General features: G+C 38.2%; 1 protein-coding gene across 4 annotated transcripts in view; it reads left to right on the top strand.

Moving 5' to 3' along the window:
• Positions 1-4,873: 4,873 nt before the first annotated feature.
• LOC119657165 (vascular endothelial growth factor D) overlaps positions 4,874-17,926 on the top strand; it is a 38,279-nt gene continuing 25,226 nt past the window's right edge. For 2 of the 4 annotated variants that reach the window (XR_005250119.1, XM_038063949.1), the window contains exons 1-2: positions 4,889-5,041; positions 11,511-11,860. Coding sequence is in view for 3 of the 4 variants with exons in the window: in XM_038063949.1 (XP_037919877.1) it covers positions 11,681-11,860 (180 nt within the window). In the remaining variant the exon portion in view is untranslated. Of the gene's footprint in view, positions 5,042-11,486; positions 11,861-17,926 lie in introns of all 4 variants that reach the window. The other 2 variants (XM_038063951.1, XM_038063950.1) reach the window with 2 other exon arrangements.

Below are 17,926 nucleotides of genomic sequence, written 5' to 3'. Positions count from 1 at the left end.
TGTTAGAGCATCCTGAGTAAACTACCTTACATGCAATTCGGGCTTCAAATGGAAATTTTCTGCAGGATTGCCAACCAGGGAGAGTGGAAAACCGTGGACACGTTTCCAAATTATGACACAATATTCTCAATCGACGGATCAAAGATGGTCAGTGACTTCGGTGAGGTACGCACAGTGTAACCGAGTTATGCGGTTTTCCAGGATTTGCCAGTGTATTCCAAGCAGAGGTACTGACGATACTGGAAGAGTGGAATCTACCCCCACTACTTGATATTCACTGACTTCACCACTTGCGTTAAGACGAGAAAGAACCGACCTTCTTACAACAATATCTGGTCGCGAAATTGTTTTGGCCAGACCCGATTTTCGCGTGGCACTTGGCTAGAGAGGACTATACCACCAGACTCTTTTGGATTGTCCAACTCTAACTGAAGCCAAGCAGCAGGTAAACAATTCTTCGAGGACCGCAGAGAGATCTCTGGTGGAGGAACTGCTATCCCTTGCTACGAGCTAACTTTGAAGATCTGAATCGGTTACATTCTGTTCCTCTTGAACTTCCATCCGTAGTCGCGTTAATTGAGCTCCTTGGAACGGTAATTGTAATTCCCCTCTGCTCTACATAAGAGGTACAATCCGGTAAAACTCATAGCTATTGTTAGAGCGACATATGACAAGGAAAAATGTTACGGGCTGCACCGTTTAAAAATTTCAGATGAAGTCTAAAGCGAAGTCATTGGCGTCGGACTAAAGATATATATTTACTAAATCAAGGTTCTCAGTCTGACGGCTTATTGCAGCCGTTCTACCTTCATCAATGGACGGAATATCAAAGGCGTTGGACAATTTGTTTAGCTGGATACCAACTTAGTTGGAAAAAGTATATGACTTACGATTTCGTCCAGGTCAGAGGCAACTCATTAAACACTGCTTCACCTATCCTCTGGGAGCAGCGTGACCGAAGTGGTTACAAGGTGGCATTTGCTACCTTATATTAATTCCAAGACATGACATGTTTATGAATTATAATGAAGACAAAAACCGCCTTGTAAAATTCAGGCCTAAACCGGACGAGGCTAAACTAGAATTTTGTTTGAGAATCGAGGGATTACTAAGTCCGCCATCCACTTATTGGCAGACCGGAACAGTTGAAAAGCAACATACTTCCGCGATTGTGGTCCACGGAACCATCATTTTTGGGCACTCAAGTTGCAAAAAGTATATGACTTGCGGTTTTGTCCAGGGCAGAGGCAACTGATCAGATGCTGCCTCACCTCTGCCCTGGGAGCAGCGTGACCGGAGTGGTTACAAGGTGGCATTTGCTCCTTTATATTAATTCACGGTCAATGCCGAATTCCATGGAAATCTAAATATTAGTGCCACAGTTATAGCAGTTCAAACTTAGCAATTTCGCGCGAATTTGCTGCATCTGAAGCCATGCTAATAAGATGCTGACGTCATAATTAACGAGAATAATTGTCATTCAAGTAAAATATTAAATATTATGAAGAAGTTACTTCTCCCTGGCCCGTTTATCCTTTGCTGCTATATCTGTCTGTCTGTCATTCGCATTTTTCTGTGAGACGGTTGTTGCGGTTGGCACCAAATTTGGTGGAAAGTTGGGAACTGTGAACGCTCACGGATACAGTGAGTTACATCACTTTACGTCGAATTTAATGGGGGTCCCCATACATGCAAAAGGGGGTGTAATTTTCTTTCACCAAATATAGTCATGAGCGGTATCCCTCACGTTGTCTTAACTGTGGCTTAATTCGTAGGGCAGCAATCAACTGTCGATGTTGAGATGCAATGTTCTCATAGGGAATGGCTTCGCCGTGAATGACGATGAGAATGTCTTATAGGCTCGCTATCCTCATCGTATGTCCTGAATCCTTTTCCTCCATGACACCAGTTGCCGTCTGCCTTTCCACTCAAATGACCGTTAAGATTACCTAAAATGACGATATAGTCATCGGCATGTACGTTATAAATCTTTATGGCTAGTAGTTGAAAGAAGGCACATTTCTTACACAAATTTGTCGCTTGAGGTAATTTGCTTGTGCTCCCGAGCCTTTTTAATGCAAGAGCATTTTTGTAACAACGTTGAATGCGTTTTCCTGGTCAAGAGGCCGCGAGACCTTACGCAAAGAGACGTCAGATAGGATGCAGTATATAGAGCAACTGCTACTCTCCGTTGTTTATCTCTTTTCCTGATCTCACTATTTTATTTTTGTTCCACTGAGGAGAGTACAACATACGTTCCCTTAAATCCTCCTTCGGTATAGCATGAGATTATAAAAACAAGTCGGAAAACCGGAAGCTCTCGCTTCGGGTATAAAGGTTTTGTGTTCATCTTATGTGAAAAACTTCTACGTTAATTTTTCTATCCGTACATAGCTACAAATCTAACATATTCCTTCATATTTTTCCAAACTACTAGACATACGTACATATTACAGCCATAGATATTATCCTCACCCTAAACAAACAAACTACCTATTTCCGAATACTGTCAATACATATGAACGTATATAAATTGATCGTATCCATATTTCCGATTTACTTCGTGCACAAAAGCATACATATGTACATATATAGTACGTTAATACACGACTGGTTTAATAAATATATCTATCTGAATTAGATACTACCCGCAAACTTCATTAGCACGCATATACTATTGACATACCTATATATACACATGGCTGTTAGGAGTAAATGATGTTCATATACAAATGACTAAAAAACTAAAACAGAATAATTTCTTGCGACCCCATTCATCATCATATTCGTTGTGGTATTGACGAATTGATATGGGATGATGACGTCATACACGTTGTAGAATGCCCGAAATTCACAAAAAATGGCAAAGTTTCACCCCCTGTAACTTTGTTAATAATAGCTGGATTTTCTCCAAGCTTGACCAAATTGTGCAATCTTATCCCTTACACCCATGCCAAATTTTGTACTTCCGCGATGGGTATAAGGGGGGCTGCCGGGTAAATTTCTAAAATGTGGAAATATACTAGTATTAACTTTATTTGTGCAGATATGGGAACCGGATATATTTTGAGGCCTAGATTTCATAGAGATGAATCAATGTGATTTTTTTTGCAGATTTTTCGGTTGGATAGGTTCTGAGAACGAGACCTGTTACACTTTTTGATGGTCATATTTTGAGTCCTCACTCCCCTACGTTTCACCCGATATCAAATATGGGAGCAGTTTCGGAAAGTAAATGAACCCTTTCATTTGTTACTCCCATGGTCACATACTGCAAAAAAAGATATTGCACCCTCCATTCACATGTATGGGGAGCCTCCCTTAAACTCAACATGAGCCACTTGTTATATATAAAGGAAACAACAGTCCGCACACTCTCACCAATTTTCGTGACCATCGGTCCAGCCGTTTCCGAATAAATCGGGTGTGACAGACAGACGGACAGACAGATAACGAATCGACTCTAAAGGCTGTGCAAGTTACGGGACAGATAATTTTCAGGCCACCTTCGAATTTGCTCTTAACACCCTATATTTCATTGATTGGTTTTATGTATATTATCTCTTTATATTATAGAGGATATGAAATGAAAATTATACCCGTATATTGAAAGTTAACAAAAGGGCGGAACGAGTCAACTCTTTGAAATATTGAATTTCCAGGAAGAACGGGCTTGGGATTTCAACAGGCCAAAGTTACGTGCTATGCAAGGCAACAAAGGATCGATACCCTGAAAATTAAATTTGATGGATTACGAATTTATTGAAACAGTGATGTCAGTTGACCATCAAGCTCATGTGACTTAACGTAGTTGAACTGCTGTAAAATATGCTGGCGACGGTGCGATAGTCGAGGGCCAGTTTCTCGATTTCTTTGTTCCGTGCTCAAACCACGCTTGGTATGGATATTTGTATTCATCTTTGTACTGTTCTGTTGCTATAGACTTATCCCTTGCACAACATTCAATGTATTGATAATAAAACTGAAGCACAGTTTCATTCAAGATCAAATAGGGAAAAATTGGCAATACGAAAAATCGACTCTGTAAGTGCCTATACCCTACAAAGGAATGAACATTCTAGAGGTGATTAACAAGAGCTCAAAGCCCTGAAATAGATACTTATGTAGAAATATTCTCGAAAATTTTCTTGAAAGAATTCGGTGTTGGTATCACCAAAGTCACATAACAAATCCTCCCAACTTTTTGGCTAAGGTATGGAGCATAAGACGGAAGTAACCCTATTGTCAATAATATGGATTCTGTTAGTTTATTTTCTTGGCCTAAGTGCTATGAATGAATTTTGTATTTTCGGGCGCTTCACACCTGCTGCATTCCCAGTATAATCGAAGGTCATTCAAACACAATTGGATTATTTTATGTGACATTATGTAATATTAAACAATTGTCAGCGTTAAAGCTAAATGCAATATGCAGATGGTCCGCACTGTATGCGTAATATGTTAGTATTTCTATAGTATAGTATCTACGTCGGAATTGAAATACATACATAGTCAAATCAATGTAAACAATTTGATATTCTTGATTGCTTCGTGGAATAAAAGTGGGTGGCGGTTATTTATCGTATGCGCAAAGACCTCATTAACTATCTTTGTAAATTTGTGAATTATTGCCCTCTTGGGCACCCAATATCTGATAGAAGCTGCAGCTACTGTTTCGTAGTTATATGCAGAGTGTTTTTATCTAAATTCCACGGACGGCTTAAAGTTTATTAGTACCTCGTGCTCTTCTGTTAGAGGGCTCTCTTCGCGAACTCGCGGATACTCACCTTTTATCTGCTACCATTGAAAAACATGCAGTTAAAACTCGATTCAAAAATCGTGAATGTTACATTGGCGGAGTGAATATCTGGTAGTGGTAGACTTCGTGGTGTTTATCTCTAGTATCTGTTGTCGGTACTGAGTTGAGAGCTCGGCAGTCAGTTTGCTTGCTTAAGTCGCTCAGGTGCGACACAGGTGATCTCGGTTAAATCCAATGACGAGTGAGTGTTCGGAGCTGGTAGCAGGTGGAAGTGGTTTGCACGTAATTTGAGTTTTCTTACTGAATCTATTTTTCCCAAAAGTCCCTATTGTGAGCTCCATACTGCCTGTTTTTCCGTTCATTTAAATATCAGAAATCAACTGCTTTCCTCTATTTGTTCAGAAATTAATTTTGTTTCTCGGTTATCTGCGTAACAAGTGTACTCAATATATACTGCCTGTGGGTGTACTTAATATTCTTATTTTTATTACTGATGTGCGTTTATTGTAAAGTGAAGTGAAAATTCAAAGCCTTGAATGAATTTGTTATGGAAATTCCAGCTATGTGGTCGTTAGTGGCTGTTGCTGTCGATAGTGTGCGAATCTGTTGTTGGAAATTTACGAGACTGAAATTATAATAAAAACTGATTGCAAAATAACAAAATATTAGTACGGTTTTAGTGATATGGATATGAATGATTGTACAGACCTCTACGTGCTCTACAAACCATAATTTTTCTTCTTCGGCGTATAGTGAAACCGGTTTCATAGTGCTCGTCCTCTATGGAGTTCATTATTATAAATTATTACTATCTACAAAAAACCTTTTTTTGTCATGTTCTATCGGTAGACGCAAATATTTCAAGTTTCAGCTGGTGATTGCTATATATAAATTGTGCATAAAGCTCCTGTTAAATTTAATTGATTTTGAAGTAAAAGTATAGAAATGAGTTTTGAGGATCTGAATATGCGATAAGGGAGAGATGGACCTGGTGTTCATTATTTCGGTTGCCAGGATGTCAATCAGCATCATTCCCGAGATGACGAACGCTGCATCGTTTGAGACGCTTCTGAAGGCAGAACACACCTTTAAGGCTGTTCTTCTGTAAACCGTATTCGGTTTATATGTATTACCTAAAACCTGCAGCGCGTTTCCCCAAACTAGCACTGCATGCAGCATGATAGATCTCACCACCCTGGCTATGAGCAGCCTGCAAGTATGCCGCGGTCCTCCTACGTTCGGCATCATCCTTGCGAGAGCCATACTCGTATTGGATGTTTTTTCGCAAGTATGCTCTATGTGCTGCTTAAAATTGAGTTTTCCGTCTATCAGCAACTGTGAACGCCCAGACATGCAGTGAGATAAATGTACAAGGGGGTGTAGAAATTTTTTTCACCGAATATAGTCATGTGGGGTATCAAATGAAAGGTCTCGATTAGTACTTTTCGAAGCCGGTTTTAGTTTTGAGATTTGTTAGAAAGCCGGGGGGGGGGGGGGGGGGTGGAAAGTGATGATTTCTTTAACGGACCCATTCTCAGAAACTACCAAACCGAAAAATCTGAAAAAAATCATGAAGCTGCGTCTATATGGTACCCAAGCCACAAAACACTCTCCATATCGATATCCGTTCAAATTAAGTTAATAATAGTATATTACCAAATTTTTGTGAAAATTGAGTAAAACCCCCCTTAAGTTTATCCCAGAGTTATAAAAGTTGGTAGTAGTAAATATAATGTGGAGCATATTATCCCCAAGTTTGATCAAAATCATACTATTAGTACCAAAGTTACAGTGGCTCAAATATCACATCATATCACACTAAAGTGGGTAGTCAGACATGCTAAATGCATATACATAATGGGCTACGTACAAATGGGATAGTTCCACACTCAAATATACTCACAGAAGAAGCAAACAAAACTTTTCATACCTGAAGCGCTCAGCTTCCGGTTTCCTGGCTTGTTTTGAAGCTGTTTTGCTGCGAATATCTGGTCTCTTAATTTGTCCGCTTCTAAGGTCAGTTATAATATATGCATGCTGTTCGAGTCAGTGTTCTAATATTTTAGTCAAAATTGTATACTATGCATTTAACATTGACACTCCTCTGTAGTGGTGGCAGCATAATTTATCTACGTTTTTGTATATTGAACAAATTATCTTCTTGCGCCATTCACTTGGTATGCACCAATTACTACAGATTATTGAAACATTGTCCGGCGACTCAGCTACCTTTAAAAAGTAGCTCGGAATTCGTATATCATCAATGGCATCGCAGAACCTAGCTCATCCCTTTATATCTCTGAGGTGGACCTTCTAACGTGTTGATCATGTTGGGTTTGAAAAAGCAATCGCAGTATTGTGCTTATCTGGTTTCAACTTGACCTCTATTTCCAATAATGTTTCCCATTTCATCTTTGTAGACTTGTTGGAAGCGTATATGTTTGTTAAAGACGAAAACCTACTTCGCTCCTTACTGGACTTCAGTTGGGTTTAGCAAAAATTCCGAGGATACAGCTACAGTGAGTTCCAAATTGAGGGTATGGTATATCACAAGCAACAACAGCTAGCAATTGTTAAATCGAAGTTACTGAGTGAATTTGAACGACGTCTAGATCTTATCCTTCTGCTGTTCGGGAATAATTAAATCGTATCAATCAACACGTTCGCCATTTCCCTCCTTCTATATAGTCTGTCAATAGACGGATAGGGGTAGTTCTTATAAACAAACAACCTGCACAATAGAGCTGCTAAAAAATTGAGAATGACTATCGCACGTCATAAGGGAGGAAGGGGGTGCTTGACTTAAAAACTTTGCACTACACTACTTATGAAGAGGATATCACCCAGCACATACCCCAGCCGTCATAATTCCGTCTGCAAAATTCTCCGTCAAAACCTTGTGGTGAACTACAACTAAGTGGTAAACTACCATCCTTATTAAGAGTATACTCTGCAGAGAGTCTTGGAAAATGATCGAGTGAAACTACAGTAGACACGATCTAATTCATTCTAAGTCATCACCAACCAAAATGTTGATCACAACAGACCCGATCTAATTCAGCTTCCCAAGGAGTAGAAATGGAGCCACACCATTAAACCAGAACGCTGTTGAAAAGCAGCAGGACGAAATTCGGAACTACGTTTCCTTTGGCGGATGATATGTTATGAAGCAGACAGCAGCAGAGGCTACAAAAGATCCATGTATTCTTAGTCGTAATTTCAGGACGGGATTAGTCCCGCAAATTTGATATAAAACGCTGAATACACCCACTACATATACCAGGTGTATAAATTCGGGTTTTTCTTAATGAAGGATGGGCTTCAAACACTGTTCAGAACCGTCAATTCGTTGTTGTTTTTGGACAATTGTGCAGTCACACAGCCACTTTGAACAGAGCTTTCGGATACCCAAACATTCATGAACGATATATCCAACAGGTTGCTTTGATATCTTTAGAGCCTCAGCTATCTCGATCAATTAACTTTGCGGCCATCCAAATTTGTTTTGTGGACTTTTTGATGTTTTAGTCGGTAAAAGCCTGTTTGGGGCGTCCACTGCGTGCATCATCCTCGGTGCTCATTTCGCCTCGTTTAAACTTAGCCAACCATTTCTCAATGATTTTTGTGTTGCAAAGTCCAAATCCTGTTTATTGGAATAGGCTTCAACTGCTCCCAGAACTTCCTGGGACGCCTGCACTTCTCCTCTACTGTTCGTCAACAGGTTTTTGGGGGGAGTGGGCGTAGAGTGCATGGCGTAGCCAACAATGGGAGAGTCGCCCCTTCTTTATTACGACCTATCCATTGCCACTTCCGCCTTTCGATCACATGGCCCACGGATGACAGGCATGTTCGCCAACCACTTTTTCATTTGGTAATTAGATAGGTGTTCACGAAGGCTTGGAGCTTTCGGGTGGCAGTGGTGGTCACTTTCCATGTGCTACTCCCAAATAGCAACGCCGAAACAACATTAGCACAAAACAGTTTTAACTTGATCTTAGTGTTGAGATAACTGCATTTGCAAATGCGGGAAGCGAAAACGAATCTAGCGTTTTTAATGCATCAAACGACATCCAGTTCGTTGCTACTGTCGGCAGAAACCACGTTTCCACAGATTGATGAATTGATCAACGCCTTTGAAAAATCGATCAATAAAAATTACTCACCTATTTGCACCCTTGAATGTACTAAAAATATATGTATATAATTAGGCTTTCCAACGATACTCGACTAGAATTGATCTTTCGGAACTGAACTTTAGTAGAACATATGATAAGCCAAAGCCTGCAGCAATGTAATCCAACCCTGCTTGAAACACTCCATATTCATTCACCCATTCAAAACTTTTTGGAGCACTTAAAAATGTTTTCCCTTTATAATCAACCTTTTAAATTATTTCCGGATAATTTAGAGAGGCTCTAAAACCATCAGTTAACGCATCGAGCCATTACTATTTAGGTCGACCTTTTGGTCGTTTACCTTCGACTTCGATGTTCAGCCAAGCTTAACTATCATTGAAGATGATTTTTTTTACGATCAATGTAACCTCATATCGATTGCGGATATCTTTATTTTGGACGTGATCATCGCAGGTTACATCGCTCATTTATCGCATTGTTAGCCGACCTGCACACTTAGAACCATAGCTGACGGGCAAGGTCATTGTGTGTCGATCATAAAGAAAGCCCGTTGCGTAGTGTAACTTCATCCAAATTGTGCTGATGCATAAAGCAATTTCATGGAGCAAGTCATCGTTGGTTCAGTGGAATAATGAAGTAAATCGAAATGTTAAAAAAGATTGTACATCTGATAAACTGTATAAATTATTTTCCTCAAAGTAATGCAAAAGAAAATGGCGGATACATAGTTTTTCTTCGGCAACATTTTTTTTTTAAGGCGTCGCAGCCGAACTAATTGCGCCTACAATTTTTAATTTACGGGGAACAGATAGTTTTTTTTTCTCAATTATATATATACATATATGGCTGTAGAAGAACATAGGATTCTTTCAAAATGTCGGTTTTTGCAAAAACGGTGGGCTTTTTAGGAAGAAAATTAACAGTTTTCTACAAAAATTTTCCGAAATTTATTTATAAAAAAATTATGTTATATATCGCAAATATCCTATGTTTTTCAATGAACAATATAATTTTAAATATATGTATAGTTAAAATTTCAAGTCAATCGGTCAAGATTTGCTCGTTTCAAATTTTCATCGTACTTCATCAGGAATAGAAGTCTTTAAATATTTTCCTCAGCTCAATCCGTTGATTTGTCATTCTTAAGGTCTTAGAGCATTTTTCAACCAAAAAAAACAACAAAAGCTTGTTATTAGCACTGATAGTGATGGTGCCCATTTTGTTGGGTTCGGTCTAGCACTTGGCGTTGTCGCAATTCATATCAGATAAGTGATACGCGGTGAAATGCCTTCTCAGCGCAGAATGTATTGCATCCCTAATTTCGCGGTTTTTGACGAACCCGGATTGATACATGGCCAAAAAATGTTTTCAAATGCCTTCACGACATGGGAGGATAACCGAATCGCTCTGTAATTTGAACAATGCCGTAGAATCTAGAGTGAAAATGAGCCAGTTGTTCGTCGTTCAAACTTCCTTCATAAGTTCCAGGGTTATTTCAACTTCTTTTTTTTCTTCAGCCTTTGTCCCCTTCACAAGCGGGGTTGGCTCGTCGTGATTGGTTTCGCCATTTGGTTCTATCATATGCCTGATTTGGATGCAATCACGAGAATTTTAAATCCCCATCCAGCGTATCAAGCCACCGTTAGCCGGCCTTTTAGTCGTTTACCATCGACTTCGATGTTCATATCAACCTTGATAAGTGAACTCTCGTTAACGCGAATTACGTGGCCATACCATCGAAGACGCCTCTCTCGCAGTTGCGCAGTGCGACCCCATGTCGATCGCGTATATCCTCATTTCGGATGTGATCAAAATGTGTCACGCCATTAGTCTAACGCAACATCTTCGCCTCCGTTACCGCAAGACGCCGTTCATTGTTTTGAGTTTATTCCTTCTATACACGGTTTTCCTTGTTGGGCTCATTATCTACCCTCTAAAATCCTTAAAATCCGTTATAACTTGTGTCAAGATCACTAAAATCGGCACAGGGGCGGTTATTCCAAATAATTATGAAATTCTCATCCTTTTCATGCTTTGAATTTTAAACAATAGAAGTGCAATTTCTGTATTCATAAATGATCGAATTGATGACCTTGTCAACATATTTATATGATAACTGATAGGGAGCACCTTTCCTAAACAATTACCAATTACGTACATACTTATTAGTTCTGTTTACGGAGCACATCTATTTCGTACGTCAACTTATAACAACAACGTGTTATCATCTACCTTGACTCAAATAAAAGATGTTGCAATAGGCTTCAGTACCAAATGACTCAGGCTAAGAATGGAAAAGCTATATTGATACCGTAATGATAAATGGGTCAAAATATTGAATCACATAAAATTTACACCGATAGCAAAGACAATTAACAAATCGTACTGACCTGTGTTAAGGAAAATCCCTACAGGTAACTCGGATTCATGCAAGATATGAAAAATATTTTTATTTTTCCCTTCTTATTTTTTCCTACATCATCTTGATAAGGTTGTTGACATAAATTCTTATGCATCATAATCGCCTACTATTACGCTACCAATGGAACATGACAATTGTTATCGCTATTTACCTTTCCTCTTATTAAAAGATTTTTGAAATTCACTTTAATTAGTGGTTTAGTGCTTGAAGTGTCGAGTCAGTATTGTAACAAACGGTAAAGCGTGCATCTCAAAAAAGTGATAAGAATTTGAAAAGCAACGTTTGTGTATAACAAAGATTTAAAACAAAAAAATCAGTATTTGATTTTGTGTCTTGAAAGAATAATAGCCAGAAATTATCAACATGATCAGCTTACATAGTGTTTTGAATGTTATTGTTATTTCGATAAGTGTGATTCATATTCGTGCACAAATAGATGAGAAATTCCATTATTCAACAAATAATGGAGGAAAATTTGATGGAAATACGTATGTACAATTTTCGGAGCCACCAGATGAAGTTCCTGATTATAATGTCAACGAGGTACGAATATATTACTGCAGAAGCAAAGAGATATGGTTTTATTTTTTTGACGCACTTGCCTTTTAGATAAACTGAAAGAATAAATATTTACTCATTAATAGAATATAAATATCATGTGAAAATGAGTGTATTGTGAATTTATTATCAGCTAGCTATTTAACTTATTTATAGTTTCCGCTCTCGAGACTGAAACAAGTCCGAATTCGGGAAGCTAGAAGCTTCGGGTATAAAGTATGAGAAACGTTCTATGCGTGTTTTTCCCTACGCAGCTAAAAATTCAGAAAATTCCTTGATGTTTCTAGAAAAACCAACTTCTCCGTTCACATGGGTTCACTTTATACGATGATGACGTCATATGCGTCTTAGAGTGCAATATTTTTCATTCAATTCATGTGAAATATAAAACCTTCTATAACTTTGTGAATAATAGTTGGATTGCCTTCAAACTTTTCGGAATTATGTTTGATATTTTTACTTATACTGACCCAAATTTCGTACTTCTACATTGAACTTAAAGGCGGTTTTCAGGTAAACTTCTAAAATACAGTCTTCTTCTTTTTCTTCAACCTTAGTCCCGTTCGTCGTGATCGGTTTCGCTATTTGGCTCTATCGAATGCCTGATCTGGGTGCAATCTCGAGGCTTGCAAATACCCATCTAGCGTATCAAGCCACCCTTGTCTAGGCCTGCCTTTTGGTCGTTTACCATTGACTTCGATGTTCAGACCAATCTTGGCAAGTGAATTCTCGTTGGCACGAATTGCGTGACCATACCATCGAAGATGCCTCTCTTGCAACTTTTCCACGATCGGTGCAACCCCATAACGATCGCGGATATCCTCATTTCGGATGTGATCTAAACGTGTCATGCCACTAGTCCAGCGTAGCTTCTTCGTCTTCATTACCGCAGGACGCAGTTCATTGTCTTTTATAGTCGGCCAACACTCAGAACCACAGAGAGCGACTGGACGGACGACATTGCGGTAAATTTTAGATTTGAGACGTTTGTTGATACGTCGATCACAGAGAACACCAGTTGTGGAACGCCACTTCATCCAGGTTGCGTTAATGCGTGGAACAATTTCATAACGCAGTTCTCCATTGGCTGGTAGCATTGACCCAAGGTATTTAAATTGCTCAGTTCTGGGCAGATCACTGCCAATGACAGTGAGTGTGTCTGTTTCATGGGGATCGGTCGTCAAAAACTCACTTTTGTTTAAATTCAATTTGAGACCGTGCTGCATGAGGCGATCATTCCATTTTTGAACAAGTTGCTCGAGATCATTTTTGCTATCAGATGCTAGGGAAACATCATCTGCATAAAGCAATGTGTAAGGCGCTGGACGTTGGATATCCCGTGTCACGGTGTCCATAACAAGAACAAAGACAGGGCGCTTCCTTGATGAACACCAGGCGTTTTATCGTCGAGAAATTTGTGGTAGAGGCTCTCGGCTTTTCACGGACTTTCATTTCAACATCATCATTCCACAGCCAAGTATCTCGGTTGATGTACCGCTTACCCGGCTTGGTGACCCCACGTATTTGTTGTGTTCGTTGTGTTCGGACTAACTTGCTTACGTCCTGACGCCGTCCATGCGTCAAGAACCCTTGCCCATTTCTCGACAGGACCGGGGCCCGTCCTGCCGCGTCGACTGAGATGGACGCCCTAGCATTTCTCCGAGATTTGTGATTCAATTCGATCATCATGTTAGTAACGACATTGGATGCATTTTCTTGGTCGACCTGTCGCGGGGCTGTCACCAAGAGAGATCAGGTAGTATTTAGCATAGTAGAATAACCCCAACTATACTCTATTTACCTCTTTCCCTGATCTCAGCATTTTATTTTTGTTTTACTGAGGATAGTACAGAGTACGTTGCCTCAAACCCTCCTCCTTTACCTGGGCTTGGGACCAGCATACTATGTTAATAGCATGGCGGAATTAAACTTCTAAAATACAGTAATATGCTATTATCAACTTTATTCAGTAGATACCGTAATTGGGTGTAAGCTTAACGCTGTTACTAATTTTTGGGTGTCTTAAATGGACTTAAGAGCATTTTAGTGAATTTTGAAAATGTGATAAGCTAGTATTATTAACCATATTTGGCTAAGTATTAAAGTAGCTTATATTTCTTGGCTTATACTTTGTGTAGAGGAGTAATCGTGCATTTTTTGGATATTATCCGACAGAATAGTTAGAATACAAGTTTCAAAAATTTTTATAGGGACTTTATATCTAATACTTCATCTGACTTTATCAGTATTACAACTATACCAACAGTGGGATTAAGGGAGGAGACCACATTAGAAGATTTATTTTCACATACTTTTCTGAGATTTTTTAGTAGGAAAAAATGATTAGAATTCAATCAAATTTGGACAGTACTTCGAAGAACTTCTGAGAATTTCTTGGAATAATTTAAGCCAAAAATAACAAAGTTTTACGGTATTAGTCCGATGCAGATATCGGGATTTAATAATATCGACGTTATTCATTGGTTGAATAGTTTTAAAGAACGATTTCTGCTCCTTAGATTATATTTCCCTTCCCTCCAACTTCTGTTAGGTTAGATTAACAACCTACGTAATCATATATATATGTATAAAATCGTCATTGTATATATGACACCATAGGTTCACAAACTTTTCAAGGCTAAGTGCAAACTAGCTGAGAATACCCAAACTTTTTGTTTCATTTTTCGAAATAAAATATTCAACTTAACTATAATTTGTTGAGTAATACTTCCCAACATTTACACAAAGTATAATTGAATTTCTTATGAATGAAAGTAGAAAATAACATGCTATAATTTCTATGGAAAAACCAATTATCAATGCATTTTGTGATTTCGACTAAATATTTAGGTCAAGTTTCTGACTGGTATTGGAAATATGCATTATACAGTGACAAACCAGCTTGGAAAGTATCTTTCATATCCGGAGAGTGCAGGGCTTGGAGATTTACCTTGCTCTTGAAAGATTTCACTAACGTTTAACCCAAGAGTTTTTATTTCGGAACCCAGAGGTAAATATAAGGCGTTATATGATGATCTTTTAAGTTGGGCTCTAAATTCTTCATTTTACTGCTACCTTGGGGAAATATATAACTGTTATTAGTTCATTTTTATTGCTTTTGACTTGATAATTTATGCAACCAGCACGAACTAAATGCATCATTCTGTAAGAGAGTTTGCATCATAAAGTGGGAAAGAAGTAATCTCCCAAACTAACATAAAAACTCGGGTATAATTACATGTAAGGTATTATTAAACGAATCTCATTAAGTTCTGAGTATCTTCTCGACCAGACCATAAATCTCTGACGATCATTTACTTACAACTTTTATGTAAAAATGAATTTCAGAATCAATGGCGTCTCCAGACGTGCATTACATTTGGAGTTTTGGGGTTTTATAAATGAAAAAAACATTATATGCACTGCTAAGTATGGCGCTAAACACAGTGGTAATTCAAAAGTAAATAAAATAAGAAAGAACAACAACAATAAATTTCAATTATTTGAATGACAATAATCACTTTGAATAAAGACGTCCAAGGTTCCATCAGTATATGAATCACTATAACTAGCATTCTCAGCAGTCGTGTCTTGTTCAGGATTGCTAACAACAGATTGTGAAAATTAAGTTTGAAGAAGTACCCCACCAGTTGGGAAGAGAAAGATTTTATTTTTTTGACAATCTCCATATAAAGGGGATCAAAGGATCAGGTGCTACATGCTCAGGAGCCTAAAAAAAACATCATACCGAATTTTCGCGGAAAATTTTTGCTTTTACCCCATCGAAGCTTTTTCAAACAATAGATCAATAATTTGACGATAATGAATAAGAATTCCATGCCAAATTTTTGTTTGCAATAGTAATGGCTTTCCAGTGAACAAAACCGTAGCTCTCTTAAATACAATAATATATTTTTATTCATATGCTATATATATCCCAGTCTATAGCTTCATTTTAAGTGAAATAATAAAAACTTGTTGTTTCTTTTTCGTTGGTGTGGGTATTTATTCTTGCAAATACCGATATTATAATATCGTAGTATATAGTATAGATTTAGAATAGTATAAATAGAACCTTAATGTCTACAGATGAGCAAACTTGTTTGCACTGATGAAGGGAACAAGTGGTTCCCGAAATATCGGTATTTGCAAGAATAAATACCCACACCAACGAAAAAGAAACAACAAGTTTTTATTATTTCAATTAATTAATCGTTGGAAACACCGCATAATTTCACTCTGATTCATTTTTAGGTTCTACATTTAATTAGCAGCAATTAATTTAATCATATATATGGCCTACGATTTTATTTAATATATTTCTGTTTCCAGTGCATATTCCTAGAACTTCGATTTGTCTGTTTCTGCAAACCCAACCTTCTAATATAAATATATAAATAATATTAAAAGAATCGATTATAAGTGTTAAGTGATGATATACCCATTAAATCGATATGATTGTATTACTTTTTGAGGCTTTAAAAGGTTTAAAACAAAACCTTATTAAAATCGACACTAGTTTTAAAGGCTCCCCATATATGCGAAAGGGGAGTGTACATTTTTTTTTCATGGAATTTGATCATGTGGGGTATTAAATGGAAGGTCTCGATCAGTACGAAACTGATCTTATTTCTGATATTGGGTGTAACATAGGGGTGTGAGGGCTTAAAATATGTGTCCCGAAAAGTGAAACAGGTCTCGTTCTCAGAACCTATCCATCCGAGAAATCTGAAAAACTTTCATCCATACGAAATCTAGGCTTCAAAATACAATTATCTGCTAAAATAAAGTTAATAATATCATATTGCTATATTTTCCCAAATTTGCCCGAAAACCCTCCTTAAGCTCATCTTAGAAGTACCGTTATAAATAATAATATAATACACAATTTTGGAAAGTTTGAAAAAAAATCCAACTATTATTAACAAAGTTATAGAAGGTAAAAAGTGTGTATTCCGCGTGAATTTATTGCACTCGTATGACGCGTATGATGTCATCATCCTAAAGAGTAAACTTATATGAACGGCACAAAAAGGAGAAAACTAGATGGACTTTGCCTCCCAGAAATGAAGGGTACAACCCTGCAACTCTCCGAAGAAGTGAGATGTCTTGGATATCCCTGAGTCACTCTAAGTAAAAAACTTCTATGGAGCAAGCATATGCTGTGGGCTAAGGTGAGACAAAAAGGTTTTCACCGTAAACTAGCCGCAATGCAAAGAACTGTGTGTCTGGGTATTAGCGGTGCCATGAGTACGAGATCCGGCGCAACTCTAAATGAATTATTTAATTTGTAGCACCTGGATATATTTATTCAGAGCACTGCAATGAGTGCAGCTCATTCAATTAGATCTATGGGGAAACAATGGACATGGGGATCACAGAACATTGAAAGAATTATTGGGAGTACTGAATCCAGTTCTTACAATCCTCGGGTCTCCATACATCTGTTTGGTAGAAGATATGAAGTTACCCTGAAACGAAAGTCTTCTCCACAGATGGCTCAAAAACAAAACAGGACTCTAGAGCCCGAGTCTACCTCTCGAATAAAAACGAGAAGTGGGTTTTTTTGGGACAATATGCAGCAGTTTTTCAAGCCGAAGTATAAGCAATCCTAAGGACGATAACTGGGTGATTGCGGTGCGGTTGAAGAGTAGGCGCATAGCAATCTGCAGTGATTGTCAGGATACATTAGTGGCATTGAGTAGTCCTTTGATCACCTCAAAAATCGTTCAGGAATGCTGAAACCGTTTGAACTCTATCTGTAGATTGAATATGGTGGAACTATTCTGGGTACCTGGTCACTGTGGCGTAGAGGAGAATGAAATCTAGGATATTTTAGCAAAAGAGGGTTCAACTTCCTCCTTGCCAGGACTGGAACCAGCAATTGGAGTATCAATAGTATTAGCTAAGACTGTCTTCAAAAATTGGAAACAACAATGATAGGTGGCAGAGCCTAAATGTTGCTAGATTCACCAAGCTATTCCTGTCAGAACCAAACATGCATACCGCAAAGTTTATCTTGTCGAAAAGCAGGAGGACTTGCAGGAGTAT

The sequence above is a fragment of the Hermetia illucens genome, chromosome 5, assembly GCF_905115235.1.
Source record: "Hermetia illucens chromosome 5, iHerIll2.2.curated.20191125, whole genome shotgun sequence".
Taxonomy (NCBI): Eukaryota; Metazoa; Arthropoda; class Insecta; order Diptera; family Stratiomyidae; genus Hermetia; species Hermetia illucens.
Note: the sequence above shows the minus strand (reverse complement) of the source record. Positions and strands in the feature narration are given on the sequence as shown.